Source organism: Gobius niger (assembly GCF_951799975.1).
Source record: "Gobius niger genome assembly, contig: SCAFFOLD_116, whole genome shotgun sequence".
Taxonomy (NCBI): Eukaryota; Metazoa; Chordata; class Actinopteri; order Gobiiformes; family Gobiidae; genus Gobius; species Gobius niger.
In genome coordinates this window covers 46,015-62,987 of record NW_027639253.1, presented here as the reverse complement: position 1 = coordinate 62,987, position 16,973 = coordinate 46,015, and the positions used below count along the sequence as shown (strand labels likewise).

Below are 16,973 nucleotides of genomic sequence, written 5' to 3'. Positions count from 1 at the left end.
CAAAAGTCTGGCTCTTTTTCATATAAAATGTTCATAACAATCGATAAAAGGTGCTTTATTAATGAAATCCTCCATAATAACAAAGGGACTGATGTCGAGGCTTTGGAAAACGTGTTTGTGAATCAAATCTAACACAAAGGTCATAACTGTCGGATCATTTTAGTGCCTTTAGCTTCGACTTCAAAAGATTCGGCTCCATCACCGAGTGTTTCCACATGTGTGAGATGTTCCTGATCTGAGTTTCTCTGAGTGTCCTGGGTCTCTGTCTTGGACGTCTCTGATGATCTGGGTGTTTCTCCTACAGCCTCATGTTTCCATAGTGATGAAGGTCGGGGAGGGTTAGTGCATTTCTTTATTTCTTTGCTCCTGTGTCTCTGGCCTCACAGTAAGTGAGGAACACAGAGTTATTTATATTTAGTTATCCCATGTTCTGGGTGAATAGTCTGTTCTGGGTAAATCAGCGTGAAATGGAATGAATAACTAAATGTCTCTTCACAGAATCATGGAGCGGAAGCTGGATCTGTCCCGGCTGACGGACGAGGAGGCCAAGCACGTGTGGGAGGTCATCCAGAGGGACTTCACGCTGAGGAAGACGGAGGAGCAGCGTCTGGGGTGAGTCTGAAACGTCACGTGTGGTGAAGGTGCAGACGGGTCGACGAGGCGACAGTGGAGACGGAGCTTCAACACCTGCAGGGCTGCTCGGTCTTCCAGATGTTGTTCAGATGTTTTAACCTCTTACCCCCCACATTCTGTCCTCTTTGGCTGTTATAAAGGCCTGTGTGACGCCTCATTTGAAAGCTAAGACCCACAAAACTGATCTTTTTCCTCGCGTTGTTGCTGTGTTGTGTCACCTTTTGTATGTTTTTTTTTCTTTTCTTTTATTATTTATTTTTTATTTTTTTTGTCACATTTTTGTCGAATTTTTGTTGAACTTTTGTCACATTTTTGTTTAGTTTTTTTGTCACTTTTTGTTGAATTTTTGTCACTTTTTTGTTGAATTTTTGTTGAATTTGTGTGACATTTTTGTTGAATTTTTGTTGAATTTTTGTTGAATTTTTGTCACATTTTTGTCACATTTTTGTTTAGTTTTTTGTCACTTTTTGTTGAATTTTTGTCACATTTTTGTTTAGTTTTTTGTCACTTTTTGTTGAATTTTTGTCACTTTTTTTAAAAAAAATTTGTTGAATTTTTGTTGAATTTTTGTTGAATTTTTGTTGAATTTTTGTTGAATTTTTGTTGAATTTTTGTTGAATTTTTGTTGAATTTTTGTTGAATTTTTGTTGAATTTTTGTTGAATTTTTGTTGATTCTTTGTCACATTTTTCCTGAATTCTTGTCCCGTTTGTCGCGTTTACATCCTTGTTTTCTTCTAATTTTTTGTGGCTGTTTTGGTGCTTTTTCCCCCAAGAAGCTTTTTGATTAGGGTAAAGCCAAACTGGAGAAAATGGGATCTGTTCAGGTGGAAGTTAAGAGGTTAACTTCTCTGGAGATAAACTTGGACTCGTCGAACTGGAGACAGTGTGCTCTGAAGGCGGGGTTTACGCTTGTCAATCACGCCCATTGGGAAGTTGGAGGATTTGTTCATTTCACCAACATCAGCCCCGACCTTTAACCTCCACAACATCAGACCGTCACGTCTCGCTTCCGTCTCCAAGGTCACATGACAAACGTGACCCGCGGAGAGGAGAACGTCCTGAAGTGTCTGAGTGACTTTAGGGTGAAGGTCACAGCACATACTCAGCTGTAGGATTATACAACACGGAAACGAATCTGTGGTCACGCGTGTGAAGATCAGAGTGAAGATCAGACGGCAGCAGATCCACGAGGCTCACAGTCTCTGCAGCGAAACCCAGTCAGAAGAATCGATTCCACAAACACTTAGAGGCGTGAGGGACACGACCCGGATCCAGACGTCACGCTGCCTTCACAGCAGGCAGGACGGAACTGAGGAACTGATCGTTTCCTCTGATCAGAGGAACTGATCAGAGGAAACGATCGGTTCCTCTGATCAGAAGAACTGATCAGAAGAACCGATCGTTTCCTCTGATCAGAAGAACTAATCAGAGGAAACAACTTTTTGTGATGATCTTTATTACTCATTATATAATGATCCAGTTTGTGGAATCTCAGATTCTAAACTGTTCTGAGAGTCATTGATTTCCTGCTTTCTCAATGAAGAGAAGAATTAACAAGTTAAAACCACAGGTTTGTGGGTTTGTGTGTTTCAAGTCACTGACTGCTCTGACTGAATAGAATATAAACGTCAGGTTCTAAAACCTCTGGCCCTTAAATCTGCACATCCAGGTTGACATGAACGTGGACCTGCAGGAGTTTAAACACAGACTTAAAAACCTCAGCTTTGCTATTTTCCATCCATCCATTTTCTTCCACTTGTCCGTTGCCGGGTCGTGGGGGCCTCATGGTTCTCAGGCCTGTTGGTCTCTCATAAGGAGCTTCTGAACTGCTCTTTGACTGACTCGTCAACTCGGACCTGTTTTGCCCTGGGAGACCCTACCAGGGGCACGAAGCCCTCGACAACAGAGCTCCAGGATCATTCGGGTTCTCAAACCCCTCCACCACTTTAAGGTTCCAGGAGGGGAGCTTTGATATTTTATGTTTTATCATTTCTCAGAGACTCCACACGACACCAAGGTCTCCTTGGGTCTCGGAGACAATGCAGGGACAACAAACAGTATAGACACAAGTGTTCGAGACCGCGGAGACTTCTCGGAGACTCTGCTGAAATCAAACCTGCTAGAGACTCCCCTGATCTCCAGAGACGTCTCTGTGACCGGCGGCTCCTGAAGTCTCACTCTGGTCTCCCGGCCGGTGAGACTGGCCTTTTTAAACAATGTTTTTCCATCAATGAGAGAAAGAAACGTGTAATTCTCTGCTTGTCGTTTGCAATTAAGCTGATTGAGTTTAATTGAATATAAAGTAATAGACGTGATCTGGTCCTATTACTGTCGTGATCAATCATTTATATTTATGAAAGTGCTGTGAAAACAAATCAAAGTTAAAGTGGTGAAAATGAGATGTTTGTGAAAGCCGTGCTTGTTGTTCGGAGTCAGTCACAGCCGAGTCACACGGTCTCCAGCACAAAGAGCCTCTGTGGAACTGCGTTTCCCAGCAGCCCCGGGGGCGGAGGGCGCTGGCCGTCATGTGACCCGAGTCTGCAAAACACGCATTCACCGAAACGCCACGTGGAGCGAGTCCGAGTCCATCAGCTGTTCCAGGAGAGTCAGGCTCGAACAGACCGGCTTTATGTGGCCGAGAGACTGGGCTTTCAGTTCCAACTCCTGTAGTCTCACAGTCGAGGAGACACGACTCTTCATCAACAGAAAGTCCCGAAGAGTCAGACCCACATGGTCACGGGTCACAAGAGCCTTTACACCGCGGCCAGATGATTATGTAATGACATTTTTCTACCATTTTCAAGTCTTAAATGTGATTGAAAAAATCTCCCATCGACTTTTCCAAATTGGCTTGTTGCACGGTGTGGCTATGCTAGTTCCTCTGACCTGAAGGTGTGAGCGCCTGGACTTCCTGTCTGTTTTCTTTTCCTGGAATAATAATTTTATTTTCTAAAGATGATGTTGTGGGCGGTGAGTTCCCGGTAGATGATCATTTATTGTGTTCAAATAATGATGAACAAGTTCAGATCAGAGACGCCTGTGATCATGAAGGATTGATAGTTTGTCTTGAAGCTAAAGGCTAACATGCTATAAAAGAATATATATAAAGGCACTATTTCAAGTTGTGTAATGCATTAACCCCTTAACTCCCACCTGAACCGAGCACGTTTTCTTGACGAAAACAATGATGGAAAAGTGGCAAAAATGTCACAAGAAATTGACAAAAAATTGACGAAAAATGTGACAAAAATTTGATAAAAATTTGACAAAAAAATGGCTAAAATGTGACAAAAAATGACAAAAATGTGAAAAAAAATGGCCAAAAAACGACAAAAAAATGGCAAAAAAATGACCAAAAAATTTAAAAAAAATTGCAAAAATGTGACAAAAAAATGACAATGTGATAAAAAATTGACGAAAAAATGAAAAAAAAAAGGACAAAAATGTGACAAAAATGTGATAAAAATTTGACAAAAAATGACAAAAATGTGAAAAAAAATGTCCAAAAAACGACAAAAAAAAGGCTAAAATGTGACAAAAAAAATGGCTAAAAAATGACAAAAATGTGACAAAAAAATGGCAAAAAAATGACAAAAATGTGACAAAAATGTGAAAAAAAATTGACAAAAAAATGGCAAAAATGTGACAAAAAAATGGCCAAAAAATTTGAAAAAAAAGGGCCAAAAAATGGCCAAAAGGGTAAAAAAAAATTGCCAAAAAATGGCAAAAAAATGACAAAAAAATTACAAAAAAACGGCAAAAATGTGACAAAAAAATGACGAAAAAATGGAAAAAAAATGACAAAAATGTGACAAAAATGTGATAAAAAAATTGACGGAAAAATGAAAAATAAAATAAAATGTGATCAAAAAATTACAAAAATGATGGGGAAAAAAATCTGATGACGTGAGGAAAAAAGATCCTCTCGGTTCAGGCGGGAGTTAAGAGGTTAAATTAGCCTTTAGCTTCAAGACAAACTCACTGATCCTCACAAACATAAACGTCTCCTCTATGGAAATATTTCTACCAGAAACTCACTGGTCTGAGCTAATCTTAATGGAAATGAATACGAACAGGAAGTACTAGCGCCCACAGCTTCAGCTCAGAGGAACTAGCGTAGCCACATTGTGCAACAAGCCGATTAGCCGGTTCTAACGCCCGACACAGTGTTGTTCCTCCTGCATTATAACGTCTAACGCGGCTCCTCGTTGTTTAATCCGCTTATACCAGGGTCCCACAAACCTAACATTTATAATAAATGTGTTTTTCATTGACTAAAGTCACTAACTCTGCCAGACTACGGGACTATTTTGTGTGGGTTATTAGCCGGTCACTGAAGGCTGGTCTCAGAGCGAGTCATTCTCCGCAGCTATTACGAGGATCTCAGTCAGGCTCAACGACACAACATCAGCACAGAATCACAACACAACAGGACTAACCCGGAAACACTTTTATGTGAAAAAAGGACAAAAAAAAACATAAAAAACGACAAAAAAGACCAAACATTGACAAAAAATGACAAAAAATGACAAAAAAAGACAAAAAAATTACAAAAATGACAAAAAAATGACAAAAAAATGACAAAAAAAGACAAAAAAACGACAAAAAAAATGTCAAAAAAATGATAAAAAAGACAAAAAAACGACAAAAAAATACCAAAAAATGACAAAAAAAATACCAAAAAATGACAAAAAAAATGACAAAAATGACAAAAAAAATACCAAAAAATGACAAAAAAATGACAAAAAATGACAAAAAAATGACAAAAAAAATTACAAAAAAATTACAAAAATGACAAAAAAATACCAAAAAAATACCAAAAAATGACCACAAAAATGACAAAAAAATGACAAAAAAATGACAAAAAATGACCAAAAAAATGACAAAAAAATGACAAAAAAAATAAAAAAAAAGATTAGCTAGCTCAACCAGCTCAACTGTTTATGGAAACAGCTGCGGTGGAGTCGCTCACACCTGGGCCCCCCCAACTCAAACTTCTATGTCTGACTTTACTAATCCAGACAAAGATGCTTCAATGCAGGATCATTTTATGTACGCCTGAAAATGATGAATAGCCTTAACCGTTTCCAATAGAAATGTAAAGCTCATATGTTATTAACAGTAGCTAACCTAGCTGCTCACTCTCCTCTACAAACATTTAGCAAACACTAAATCCATCTCATACGTTCCTGTCAGTCACTAATTACGCCTTTATCTGATTCAGCTGTGTCATGTGTTGCTATGGCGACGCCACAGCGGAGTGATATCCCAGTGATTTAACTACCGGACTACGTGTGCGGTTACACCAAAATAATGCACCAGCCAATCAGAGTCCAGTATTCACCCAGACCATGGTGTAAACTTTGTTGAATTTGTAGCATTAGGAGGTCATATTTATATGGAAGCCCGTTTCCGCCATGTTGGAAAATAAAAGCCCAACAGGAAGTCGAAATTACGAGATTTAAACTCGTAATTTTGTGTTTAAATCTCGGAATTTTGACTTCCTGTTGGGCTTTTATTTTCCAATATGGCGGAAACGGGCTTCCATATATTTACATCTTAACAGGTCGAGTTATATTTTACCACAGGAGCTTCTCTGAGCAGCTTCAAAATTCTTAAATCCATTAAACTTGTGAGTTTTTGGAGAGTTTCTGCTTGGATTTGTTTGCAGGATGTTAGAATAACCTCCCAGAGCTGCTGTTTGGATGAAAACTGCCTCCCACCCTCATAGAAGTTTAGCTTGAGGCTCCAAAGGTTCTCAATAGGGCTGAGGTTGTTGAATTTATGTTGAATTTTTGTTGAATTTTTGTCACATTTTTGTCACATTTTTGTTGAATTTTTGTCACATTTTTGTCACATTTTTGTCACATTTTTGTTGAATTTTATTGAATTTTTGTTGAATTTATGTTTAATTTTTGTCACATTTTTGTTGAATTTTTGTCTCATTTTTGGCACATTTTTGGCACATTTTTGTCTAATTTTTGTCACATTTTTGTTGAATTTTTGTCACATTTTTGTCACATTTTTGTCACATTTTTGTTGAATTTTTGTTGAATTTTTGTCTCATTTTTGTCACATTTTTGGCACATTTTTGTCTAATTTTTGTCACATTTTTGTTGAATTTTTGTCACATTTTTGTCACATTTTTGTCACATTTTTGTCACATTTTTGTCACAGTTTTGTCACGTTTTTGCTGCATTTACATCCTTGCTTTCTGCTCATTTTTTGTGGCTGTTTTTTTTTTTTTTTCCCAAGAAGCTTTTTGATTAGGGTTGCGGTCAGGGGAGGAGGGGGTCCACATCATGAGTTCCTCTCCTTTTATGTGATGCAGAGGTTTTCTTTACAGCAGGACATGGTGAAGATGATCTTGTTCAGTCAGAAAGAGGTCATTTTCACACCTTCAGGGGTCCTAGAGGGATCTACTACTCCATCCATCTGACCGTTTCCGCCTCTGATCCTCTTTGTTCTGTGTTTGCCTGTCTTTGCTCTTGCAGGGAGCTGAAGACCCGCATCGAGAAGGAGGACACCAAGCGTGAGCTCCTGGGAGCTCAGACTGGACGTGGGGACTCCATGTGCATCTGCTGTTTGCAGCCGTTCAAGTTCCTGCTCAACGCCAAGCGCCAGTGCCTGGACTGTCAGCTGTTCACCTGCAAGGCCTGCTCCCGCTACAACAAGAAGGAGCACGGCTGGGTGTGCGACAACTGCCGGATGACCAGGTACTCTGAGGATGACCAGGTACTCTGAGGATGACCAGGTACTCTGAGGCCCCTCTGAGGTCTCCCTGAGGCCCCCCTGAGGCCCCTCTGAGGCCCCTCTGAGGTCTCTCTGAGGCCCCTCTGAGGTCTCCCTGAGGCCCCCCTGAGGCCCCTCTGAGGCCCCTCTGAGGTCTCTCTGAGGCCCCTCTGAGGTCTCCCTGAGGCCCCTCTGAGGCCCCTCTGAGGCCCCTTTGACATGTTTCTTCCCAATTGTTATCCCAATTTAATCCTCAAATTTCCCTTTTTTTTTTTTTTTCATTTTTTAAAAGCATTTGTTTCCACATTTTTTTCTCCAAATATTGCCCCATTTTTTTTTTTATGTTTTAAACTGATTCTCTACACATTTTCCCAATTCCCCCTTATTTTCCCTCTATTTTTTCCCACTGTTTCCTCTTTTTTTCCAGTTTATTTGACCTATTTTTCCCCCAATTTAATCCACATGTTTCCCCTTTTTTTTTTTTTTTACCATTTTTACCGATTTCCCCCAGATTTTTATTGGACATATTTCTTCCCAATTTTTATCCCAATTTTATCCACATATTTTTTCATTTTTAAAAAACATTTGTTTCCATATTTTTCCCTCATTTTTCCCACTTTTTCTTCTTTTTTTTCCAGTTTATTTGACCTGTTTTTCCCCAATTATCCACATATTTTTTATGACATTTGTTTCCACATTTTTTTTCTCTCCTAATATTGCCCCATTTTTAATTTATTTTTTAAACTTATTCTCTCTGCATTTTCCCAATTCCCCCTTATTTCCCCTCCCTTCCCTTTTTTCACAATTTTTTCCCTGATTTTTCCCACTTTTTCCTCTTTTTTTCCAGTTTATTTGACCAATTTTTCCCCAATTTAATCCACATACTTCCCCTTTTTTCCCTTTTTTCCCTTTTTTCCCTTTTTTCCCTTTTTTAACCATTTTTACCGATTTCCCACTCATTTTTATTTGTCGTATTTCTTCCCAATTTTTATCCACATATTTTCCCTTTTTTTTTTTTGTGAAACATTTGTTTCCACATTTTTCTGAGGTCCCCCTGAGGTCTGAGGTCTCTCTGATGCCCCCCTGAGGTCCCTCTGAGGTCTGAGGTCTCTCTGAGGTCCCTCTGAGGTCCCTCTGAGGTCTCTCTGAGGTCCCTCTGAGGTCCCTCTGAGGTCCCTCTGAGGTCCCTCTGAGGTCCTGGGTCCCTCTGAGGTCTGAGGTCCTGGGTCTCTCTGTGACAGGGTGCTGAAGGTGGGGACCGTGGGCTGGTACCACGACAACGTCCGGAACCGCTTCAAGCGCTTCGGCAGCGCCAAAGTGATGCGGTCGCTGTACAAGAGGCTGAACGGGGACGGTCAGTGCTTCATGTTCCTCACACCTTCTGAAGTCAGACCAGAGGAAACAGACTAACCTGGACCATCTCTCCACAGGCCGGGACGACGACACCCAGAGCATGCCCGACGTCCGCTCCCGTGAGTCACATCTGTCTCCGGCATCCGGTCACGGGTTCAAGTCTCATCAACCGTCTCCCTTTGATCCACAGATCTGTACAACGGCACGGACGAGGACCACGCAGACATGGAGGTGCAGAGATACAAGGCCGTGAGTGTCCGCCTCCAGTTCCTCTCACGTGTTGTTCTCGTGTGTTCTTCTCACCTCTCATGTGTTCCTCTCGTGTGTTCCTCATGTGTTCCTCACGTGTTCCTCTTACGTGTTCCTCATGTGTTCCTCTTACGTGTTCCTCACGTGTTCCTCATGTGTTCCTCATGTGTTCCTCTCACGTGTTGTTCTCGTGTGTTCCTCTTACGTGTTCCTCATGTGTTCCTCATGTGTTCCTCACGTGTGTTCCTCATGTGTTCCTCATGTGTTCCTCGTGTGTTCCTCATGTGTTCCTCTTACGTGTTATTCTCACGTGTTCCTCGTGTGTTCCTCGTGTGTTCCTCGTGTGTTCCTCGTGTGTTCCTCTTACGTGTTCTTCTCATGTGTTCCTCACGTGTTCCTCTCACCTCTCATGTGTTCCTCATGTGTTCCTCATGTGTTCCTCTTGAGTTCTTCTCGTGTGTTCCTCGTGTGTTCCTCTCATGTGTTCTTCTCATGTGTTGTTCTCGTGTGTTCCTCACGTGTTCCTCTCATGTGTTGTTCTCGTGTGTTCCTCATGTGTTCCTCATGTGTTCCTCATGTTTTCCTCATGTTTTCCTCATGTTTTCCTCATGTGTTCCTCATGTGTTCCTCACGTGTTCCTCATGTGTTCCTCATGTGTTCCTCATGTGTTCCTCATGTGTTCCTCATGTGTTCCTCATGTGTTCCTCATGTGTTCCTCACGTGTTCCTCGTGTGTTCTCCTCACATGTTCTCCTCACTCACCTCTGACCTCCTGTCCCAGATGAGGAAGAGCAAGCGTCTTCTCTCCGTCCACCCCATGGACTTCGACTCGGAGGACTACTTCCCGTACTCGCGCCGCGCGTCCGTCCAGGTAAAGCCGTCGCCGATGCCGCGGCTGCCGAACAGCAGACTGACCCAGGGCGTGTTTGCAGATGATGCAGGAGGAGCGCGGGGGCTACATGGAGTACGACGTGTACGGCCCCCCCCGCGGGAACCGCCGGAGGAGCGTGGACCGGTACAACATGAGGCCGGGTCAGTGTCAGAACATGTGCGGTCCACAAACATCTGGATGTGTGGTCCACAGACATCTGGATGTGCGGTCCACAAACATCTGGATGTGTGGTCCACAAACATCTGGATGTGTGGTCCACAAACATCTGGATGTGTGGTCCACAAACATCTGGATGTGTGGTCCACAGCCATGATGGAGATGCTTCTGCAAACCCTCAGAAACATGCAGGACATCGGCTCGAAACCCCCAATTTTTTACCAATTTTATCCACATATTTCCCCCTTTTTTTCCCTCTTTTATTTTTATTTTTTTTTAACCATTTTAACCGATTTCCCCCAGATTTTTATTTGACATATTTCTTCCCAATTTTATCCACATATTTTCCCTTTTTTTTAAATATTTGTTTCCACCTTTTTTCTCCAAATATTGCCCCATTTTTAATGTATTTTTAAAAATGATTCTCTACACATTTTCCCAATTCCCCCTTATCTATTTTCCCTCTATTTTTTTCCCTGATTTTTCCCACTTTTTCCTCTTTTTTTTAGTTTATTTGACTTATTTTTCCCCAAAATTAATCCACATATTTACCTTTTTTCCCATTTTTAACCTTTTTTCCCCAATAATGCCCCCATTTCAAACCCCCAATTTTCCGTTTTCCCCTACTATTATTGTACTTACCCCTTTTTTCCCTAGTTTTCCCCATTTCCCCCAAATGTATCCTCATTTCATCCACATATTTCCCCTTTTTTTTTTCATTTTTAAAAAACATTTGTTTCCACATTTTGCCCTGATTTTTCCCACTTTTACCTTTTTTTTCCAGTTTATTTGACCTATTTCTCCCAAATTTAATCAAAATATTTCCCCCTTTTTTTTTTTCACCTTTTCCCCTAACATTGCCCGATTTCAAACCCCCAATTTTCCGTTTTCCCCTACTATTATTTTACTCACCCCTTTTTTCCCTAATAGTCCCCCATTTCCCCCAAAATGTATCCTCATTTTATCCACATATTTTCCTCTTTATTCCCCTCTTTTTTTTCTTTTTTTCTTAACCATGAAAAGCGATTTCCCTCAGATTTTTATTTGACATATTTCTTTGAACATTTGTTTCTCCAAATATTGTCCCATTTTTAATGTATTTTTTCTTAAATGGCTCTCTACACATTTTTCCCAATTCACCCTTATTTTCCCTCTATTTTTTTCCAAATTTTTTCCCTGATTTTTCCCAATTTAATCCTCTTTTATTCCTGTTTATTTGACCTATTTTTCCCCAATTTAATCCACATATTTCCCCTTTTTTTTTAAAATTTGTAACTATTTTTTTGTTACAAAAAATTTATCCTCATTTCATCCACATATTTTTCCTTTTTTTTAACAATTTTTTCTACCTTTTTGCCAACCTGTTTTCTCCCTATTTTCCTAATTTCCCCCTGATTTTCACCCACATTTTTTACACTTTTTCCATTATTTTTTCAGTTCATTTTAAACATGTGAGGGGGACACCAGGGCTGGACTGGGACTGAGAAACAGCCCTGGACTCTGGTCAGCCCGGCCCAAATTAGCGTAAATGTGACACTTCCACAAATACACATGTGAACCTCTGACCCCCCGCCTTAACCCAAAGCATTTTCTCCAGTTCGGCTTTACCCAAATCTAAAAGCTTCTTGACTGGAGAGCGACACTGTAGGGCCTCATTTGAAAGATAAAGTCTGGAAAAGTGACGGTAACTTTTTGTCACGTTGTCGCTGCATTTTTGTCATGTTTTTGTCACTTTTTCGTTGTGTTTTCGTCTCTTGTTTTTCGGGTTTTTTTTCATGTTATTGTTGTTTTTTCACCACTTTTTTCATTTCTTTGTCGTCACGTTTTCGTCACATTTTGTTGTGTTTTTGTCACTTTTTTGTCACTTTTTTGTTGCTTTTGCAGCACATTTTTGTTTTTGGATGCTTTTCTTTTAACCCCTTAACTCCCGCCTGAACTGAGCACATTTTCTCCAGTTTGGCTTTACCCCAATCCAAAAGCTTCAGGAAAAAAGCTGTGAAAATAGCGACAAAACTGAGACGAAAACAATGATGGAAATGTGACAAAAAAGTGACGAAAAATTGATGAAAAAAATACAAAAAATGACATAAAAAAGACAAAAATGTGACAAAAATGTGATAAAAATTTGACAAAAAAATTACAAAAAAATTACAAAAAAAGTTACTAAAATGAGTTGAACACCCAACAAAAAAATTATGGACGAAAAATCTGATGATGTGAGGAAAAAGGTCCTCTCGGTTCAGGCGGGGGTTAAGAGGTTAAGTTTTTAGATTTGGGTAAAGCTCGGTTTCGCCCGGGGGTAAGTGTATAAGGTAAAGTGAGAGGCCAGACCGGTGGCCCTAGAGCCAGTGGCCCCTCTGTGCTCTTCCAGAATACAGGACATATGGCCAGTCCGCCCCTGGGGGACACCGCTGTGAAAATGTAAATGTATCTCCATCTGATCTCGTAGACGGTCATGGCCTTGACCTCTCGTGTGTGTTATAGACATGATCCTCCCGCTGTGGTCTGTGTGGCGCCTCAGGCCTTGACCTCTGACCTCTGGTGTCTGTTGTAGACCTGATCCTCCTGCTGTGGCGCCTCAGGCCTTGACCTCTGACCTCTGGTGTGTGTTGCAGACGAGTACGGCGACAGTCGGATGGTCCACTCCCGCTCTCTGTCTAAGATCTCGGCGGTGGCGCGGCAGCAGTACGTGGACACCTCAGATGAAGAGGACCAGAGACTTCCTGTTTATGGAGCTCCTCACCGCCGCAAGAACAGCCGCGGCGGCCTGGAGCAGCCCCCGCCGGTGAGATGGGTTCAATACGAGGGGGGGGGGACCTGAGGAGGGACCGGCCCTGGAGAACTGAGCTAATGCTGAGACCAAGTGAAAGCCAGTTATTATTGCATTTACAATTTGATCAGTAAACAGACACATTGTTTTACCTATTTCTTTTCCCCCTTGAGTCGGGCGTCATATCCGTTTATCATCAAATAATAAAAAACAGACTGAAGGCAATTCCTTTAGGAAAGATCAAAACAGAACAAATAGAAATGAGAACAAGAGAGAGAAAAAAAGAAGATAAATTTAAAAAAAAAAGGACAAATATATATTTTTTCTCATTTTTTTATGTATTTCATTCATTTAAAAATGCAACAGTGTTTAGCATGAATGAAAAGGAGCAGAAAGAAGTAAAAACGTATAATGTCTGCACAAAATCATTTACAGTTCCAGTTCATTTAAATGTTAAACTGTCTCATGCAGCGTCTTTCTTTTTTTTTCTTCTTCTTTTCTCCAAGACATCAAAACACAAAATACAAAATACATATATAAAGTTGATCTGCTGCTCCGCAGTATCATATTTTTGTACATTGATAATTTTACAAACTTCTTAAACACATCAATGGAAGTTTTAACTTTACGATCGAGACTGTTCCACAGAGCGACTCCTTTGATTGAGATACATCTTTCCTTTGTTGCCGATTGAAACCTGGGTTTTGTAAAAACCTCAGTACCTTTTAGTTCAGATCTGCTTTTTCTCTTATTGAATCTGTTTTGTAAATTATTTGGTAAACTTTCCAGGTGAGCTTCATACATGTTTTTAAAAGCTAGGTCTTTAAACTCTACTAATTCACAAAATGTCAGTGTTTTTAGTTGTATGAATAAACGATTGGTATAAAAATAATGAAATGAAATGAAATGAAATGAAATGAAGTGAAATGAAATGAAATGAAATGAAATGAAATGAAATGAAATGAAATAAAATAAAATAAAATAAAATAAAATAAAATAAAATAAAATAAAATAAAATAAAATAAAATAAAATAAAATAAAATAAAATAAAATAAAATAAAATAAAATATGACCCTGTCCAGGACATACAACCACAAGTGCAATGATATATTATTTGAAATACAAAGTGCTAATTTCCTCCGTCAAAAGACATCTGCGGAAATAGCAAAATATACATAAAGAACTTGTACAATATGCAGATGTACAATCGTATACAGGCAGAAAAAAGACAAAAAACAAATGCAAAATCTAATCCACAACCAGTGGAGACAGTATTGGACCAACAGGTAATATTTTCAGTTTTTGCTCCGTGAATTCGAGCGGCAGAAACTGAATTATCTCTATAGGAGACAAGCCCCTCCCACAGTCACAGGTTTCACTTCCTTCCATCGGCAAAATACCATCTTTTTGGCAGCTGTTAAACCAGATAATATTATTTTTTAATTGTGAGATTTAATTTGGATGTGTCCTGTAGCAGAATAACCCCCGGAGAGCAGGGTGTGGCTGTTCCAGTGAAGTTCATGATCTTACATCTGAAATGCTCTGTTCGGGAGATCCCACTCGATCCCACTCGCCCGCGCCCAGCATCTCACTGTGGACTCAGGGGAGGGGGGAGGGGAGGAGGGGCAGGAGCTCGTCACCTGACAGCTCCCATGATGCATTGCTCTCCACATATCTGTGCCCTGAAGGGTGTTTTTCAGTAATGTGGATCCAGGAAAACGGCCTCACGGTCTGGGAAACATGACTCAGAGCAGAGGAGGAGGAACATCATGGTGTTGGTCATCTGCTGCTGTGGTCATGATGAGAAGTCCCAGAGCCCTGATGATGCAGAAGACAATGACGACTGAAGAGAAATCCACAACCTGTGCTCAGATGTTCTCCTGTTGCAGATTTCTGAACTGAACAAGCGGATGTTCGCCATCGAGAATCTGCTGACCCGTCTGGAGGAAAAGATCGGCCCCGACGACCAGGTAGAGCGAGGATCTGACCAGACACTGACCAAAAACTGACCAGACCCTGACCAGACTCTGACCAAACACTGACCAGAAACTGACCAGACTCTGACCAGACCCTGACCAGACCCTGACCTAACACTGACCAGACCCTGACCAGACCCTGACCAGACACTGACCAGACACTGACCAGACCCTGACCAGACTCTGACCAGACCCTGACCAGACCCTGACCAGACACTGACCAGACCCTGACCAGATCCTGACCAGACTCTGACCAGACCCTGACCAGACCCTGACCAGACACTGACCAGACTCTGACCAGACTCTGACCAGACACTTACCAGACACTGACCAGAAACTGACCAGATCCTGACCAGACTCTGACCAGACCCTGACCAGACCCTGACCAGATCCTGACCAGACTCTGACCAGACCCTGACCAGACACTGACCAGACTCTGACCAGACTCTGACCAGACACTGACCAGACACTGACCTAACACTGACCAGACACTGACCAGACACTGACCAGACACTGACCAGACCCTGACCAGACTCTGACCAGACTCTGACCAGACTCTGACCAGACACTGACCAGACCCTGACCAGACTCTGACCAGACCCTGACCAGATCCTGACCAAACTCTGACCAGACCCGGACCAGACCCTGACCAGACCCTGACCAGACCCTGACCAGATCCTGACCAGACCCTGACCAGACCCTGACCAGACACTGACCAGACCCTGACCAGACCCTGATCAGACTCTGACCAGACACTGACCAGACCCTGACCAGACACTGACCAGACTCTGACCAGACCCTGACCAGATCCTGACCAGACCCTGACCAGACACTGACCAGACACTGACCAGACACTGACCAGACACTGACCAGACACTGACCAGACTCTGACCAGACCCTGACCAGACCCTGACCAGACACTGACCAGACACTGACCAGACACTGACCAGACTCTGACCAGACCCTGACCAGACACTGACCAGACACTGACCAGACCCTGACCAGACCCTGACCAGACTCTGACCAGACCCTGACCAGACCCTGACCAGACACTGACCAGACCCTGACCAGACTCTGACCAGACCCTGACCAGACTCTGACCAGACTCTGACCAGACCCTGACCAGACCCTGACCAGACCCTGACCAGACTCTGACCAGACACTGACCAGACTCTGACCAGACTCTGACCAGACACTGACCAGACTCTGACCAGACCCTGACCAGACACTGACCAGACCCTGACCAGACACTGACCAGACCCTGACCAGATCCTGACCAGACACTGATCAGACTCTGACCAGACACTGACCAGACTCTGACCAGACCCTGACCAGACACTGACCAGACTCTGACCAGACACTGACCAGACTCTGACCAGAGACACTGACCAGACTCTGACCAGACACTGACCAGACTCTGACCAGACACTGACCAGACTCTGACCAGACTCTGACCAGACCCTGACCAGACCCTGACCAGACCCTGACCAGACACTGACCAGACCCTGACCAGACCCTGACAAGACACTGACCAGACCCTGACCAGACACTGACCAGACAATGACCAGACACTGATCAGATCCTGACCAGACCCTGACCAGACTCTGACCAGACCCTGACCAGACCCAGACCAGACCCTGACCAGACCCTGATCAGACCCTGACCAGACTCTGACCAGACCCTGACCAGACCCAGACCAGACACTGACCAGATCCTGACCAGACTCTGACCAGACCCTGACCAGACCCTGACCAGAAAGTGACCAGACCCTGACCAGACACTGACCAGACCCTGACCAGACACTGACCAGACCCTGACCAGACACTGACCAGACAATGACCAGACACTGATCAGACCCTGACCAGACACTGACCAGACTCTGACCAGACACTGACCAGACACTGATCAGACCGTGACCAGACACGGACCAGACACTGACCAGACCCTGACCAGACACTGACCAGACACTGACCAGACCCTGACCAGACACTGACCAGACTCTGACCAGACACTGACCAGACTCTGACCAGACCCTGACCAGACTCTGACCAGACCCTGACCAGACCCTGACCAGACTCTGACCAGACTCTGACCAGATCCTGACCAGACACTGACCAGACACTGACCAGACCCTGACCAGACACTGACCAGACACTGACCAGACCCTGACCAGACCCTGACCAGACTCTGACCAGACTCTGACCAGACCCTG

At 42.7% G+C, this 16,973-nt stretch overlaps 1 protein-coding gene across 1 annotated transcript in view; it reads left to right on the top strand.

Annotated features, from left to right (window-relative positions):
• Nucleotides 1–502: 502 nt before the first annotated feature.
• Nucleotides 503–16,973, top strand: part of mlpha (melanophilin a) — a gene marked incomplete at its 5' end in the record, with an annotated part of 30,028 nt that continues 13,557 nt past the window's right edge. Inside the window, 9 exons of the mRNA XM_079583158.1 lie at nt 503–612; nt 7,129–7,350; nt 8,608–8,720; nt 8,797–8,838; nt 8,910–8,968; nt 9,749–9,838; nt 9,900–9,999; nt 12,631–12,800; nt 14,675–14,755. Coding sequence (XP_079439284.1) covers nt 503–612; nt 7,129–7,350; nt 8,608–8,720; nt 8,797–8,838; nt 8,910–8,968; nt 9,749–9,838; nt 9,900–9,999; nt 12,631–12,800; nt 14,675–14,755 — 987 coding nt within the window. The remainder of the gene's footprint in view (nt 613–7,128; nt 7,351–8,607; nt 8,721–8,796; nt 8,839–8,909; nt 8,969–9,748; nt 9,839–9,899; nt 10,000–12,630; nt 12,801–14,674; nt 14,756–16,973) is intronic.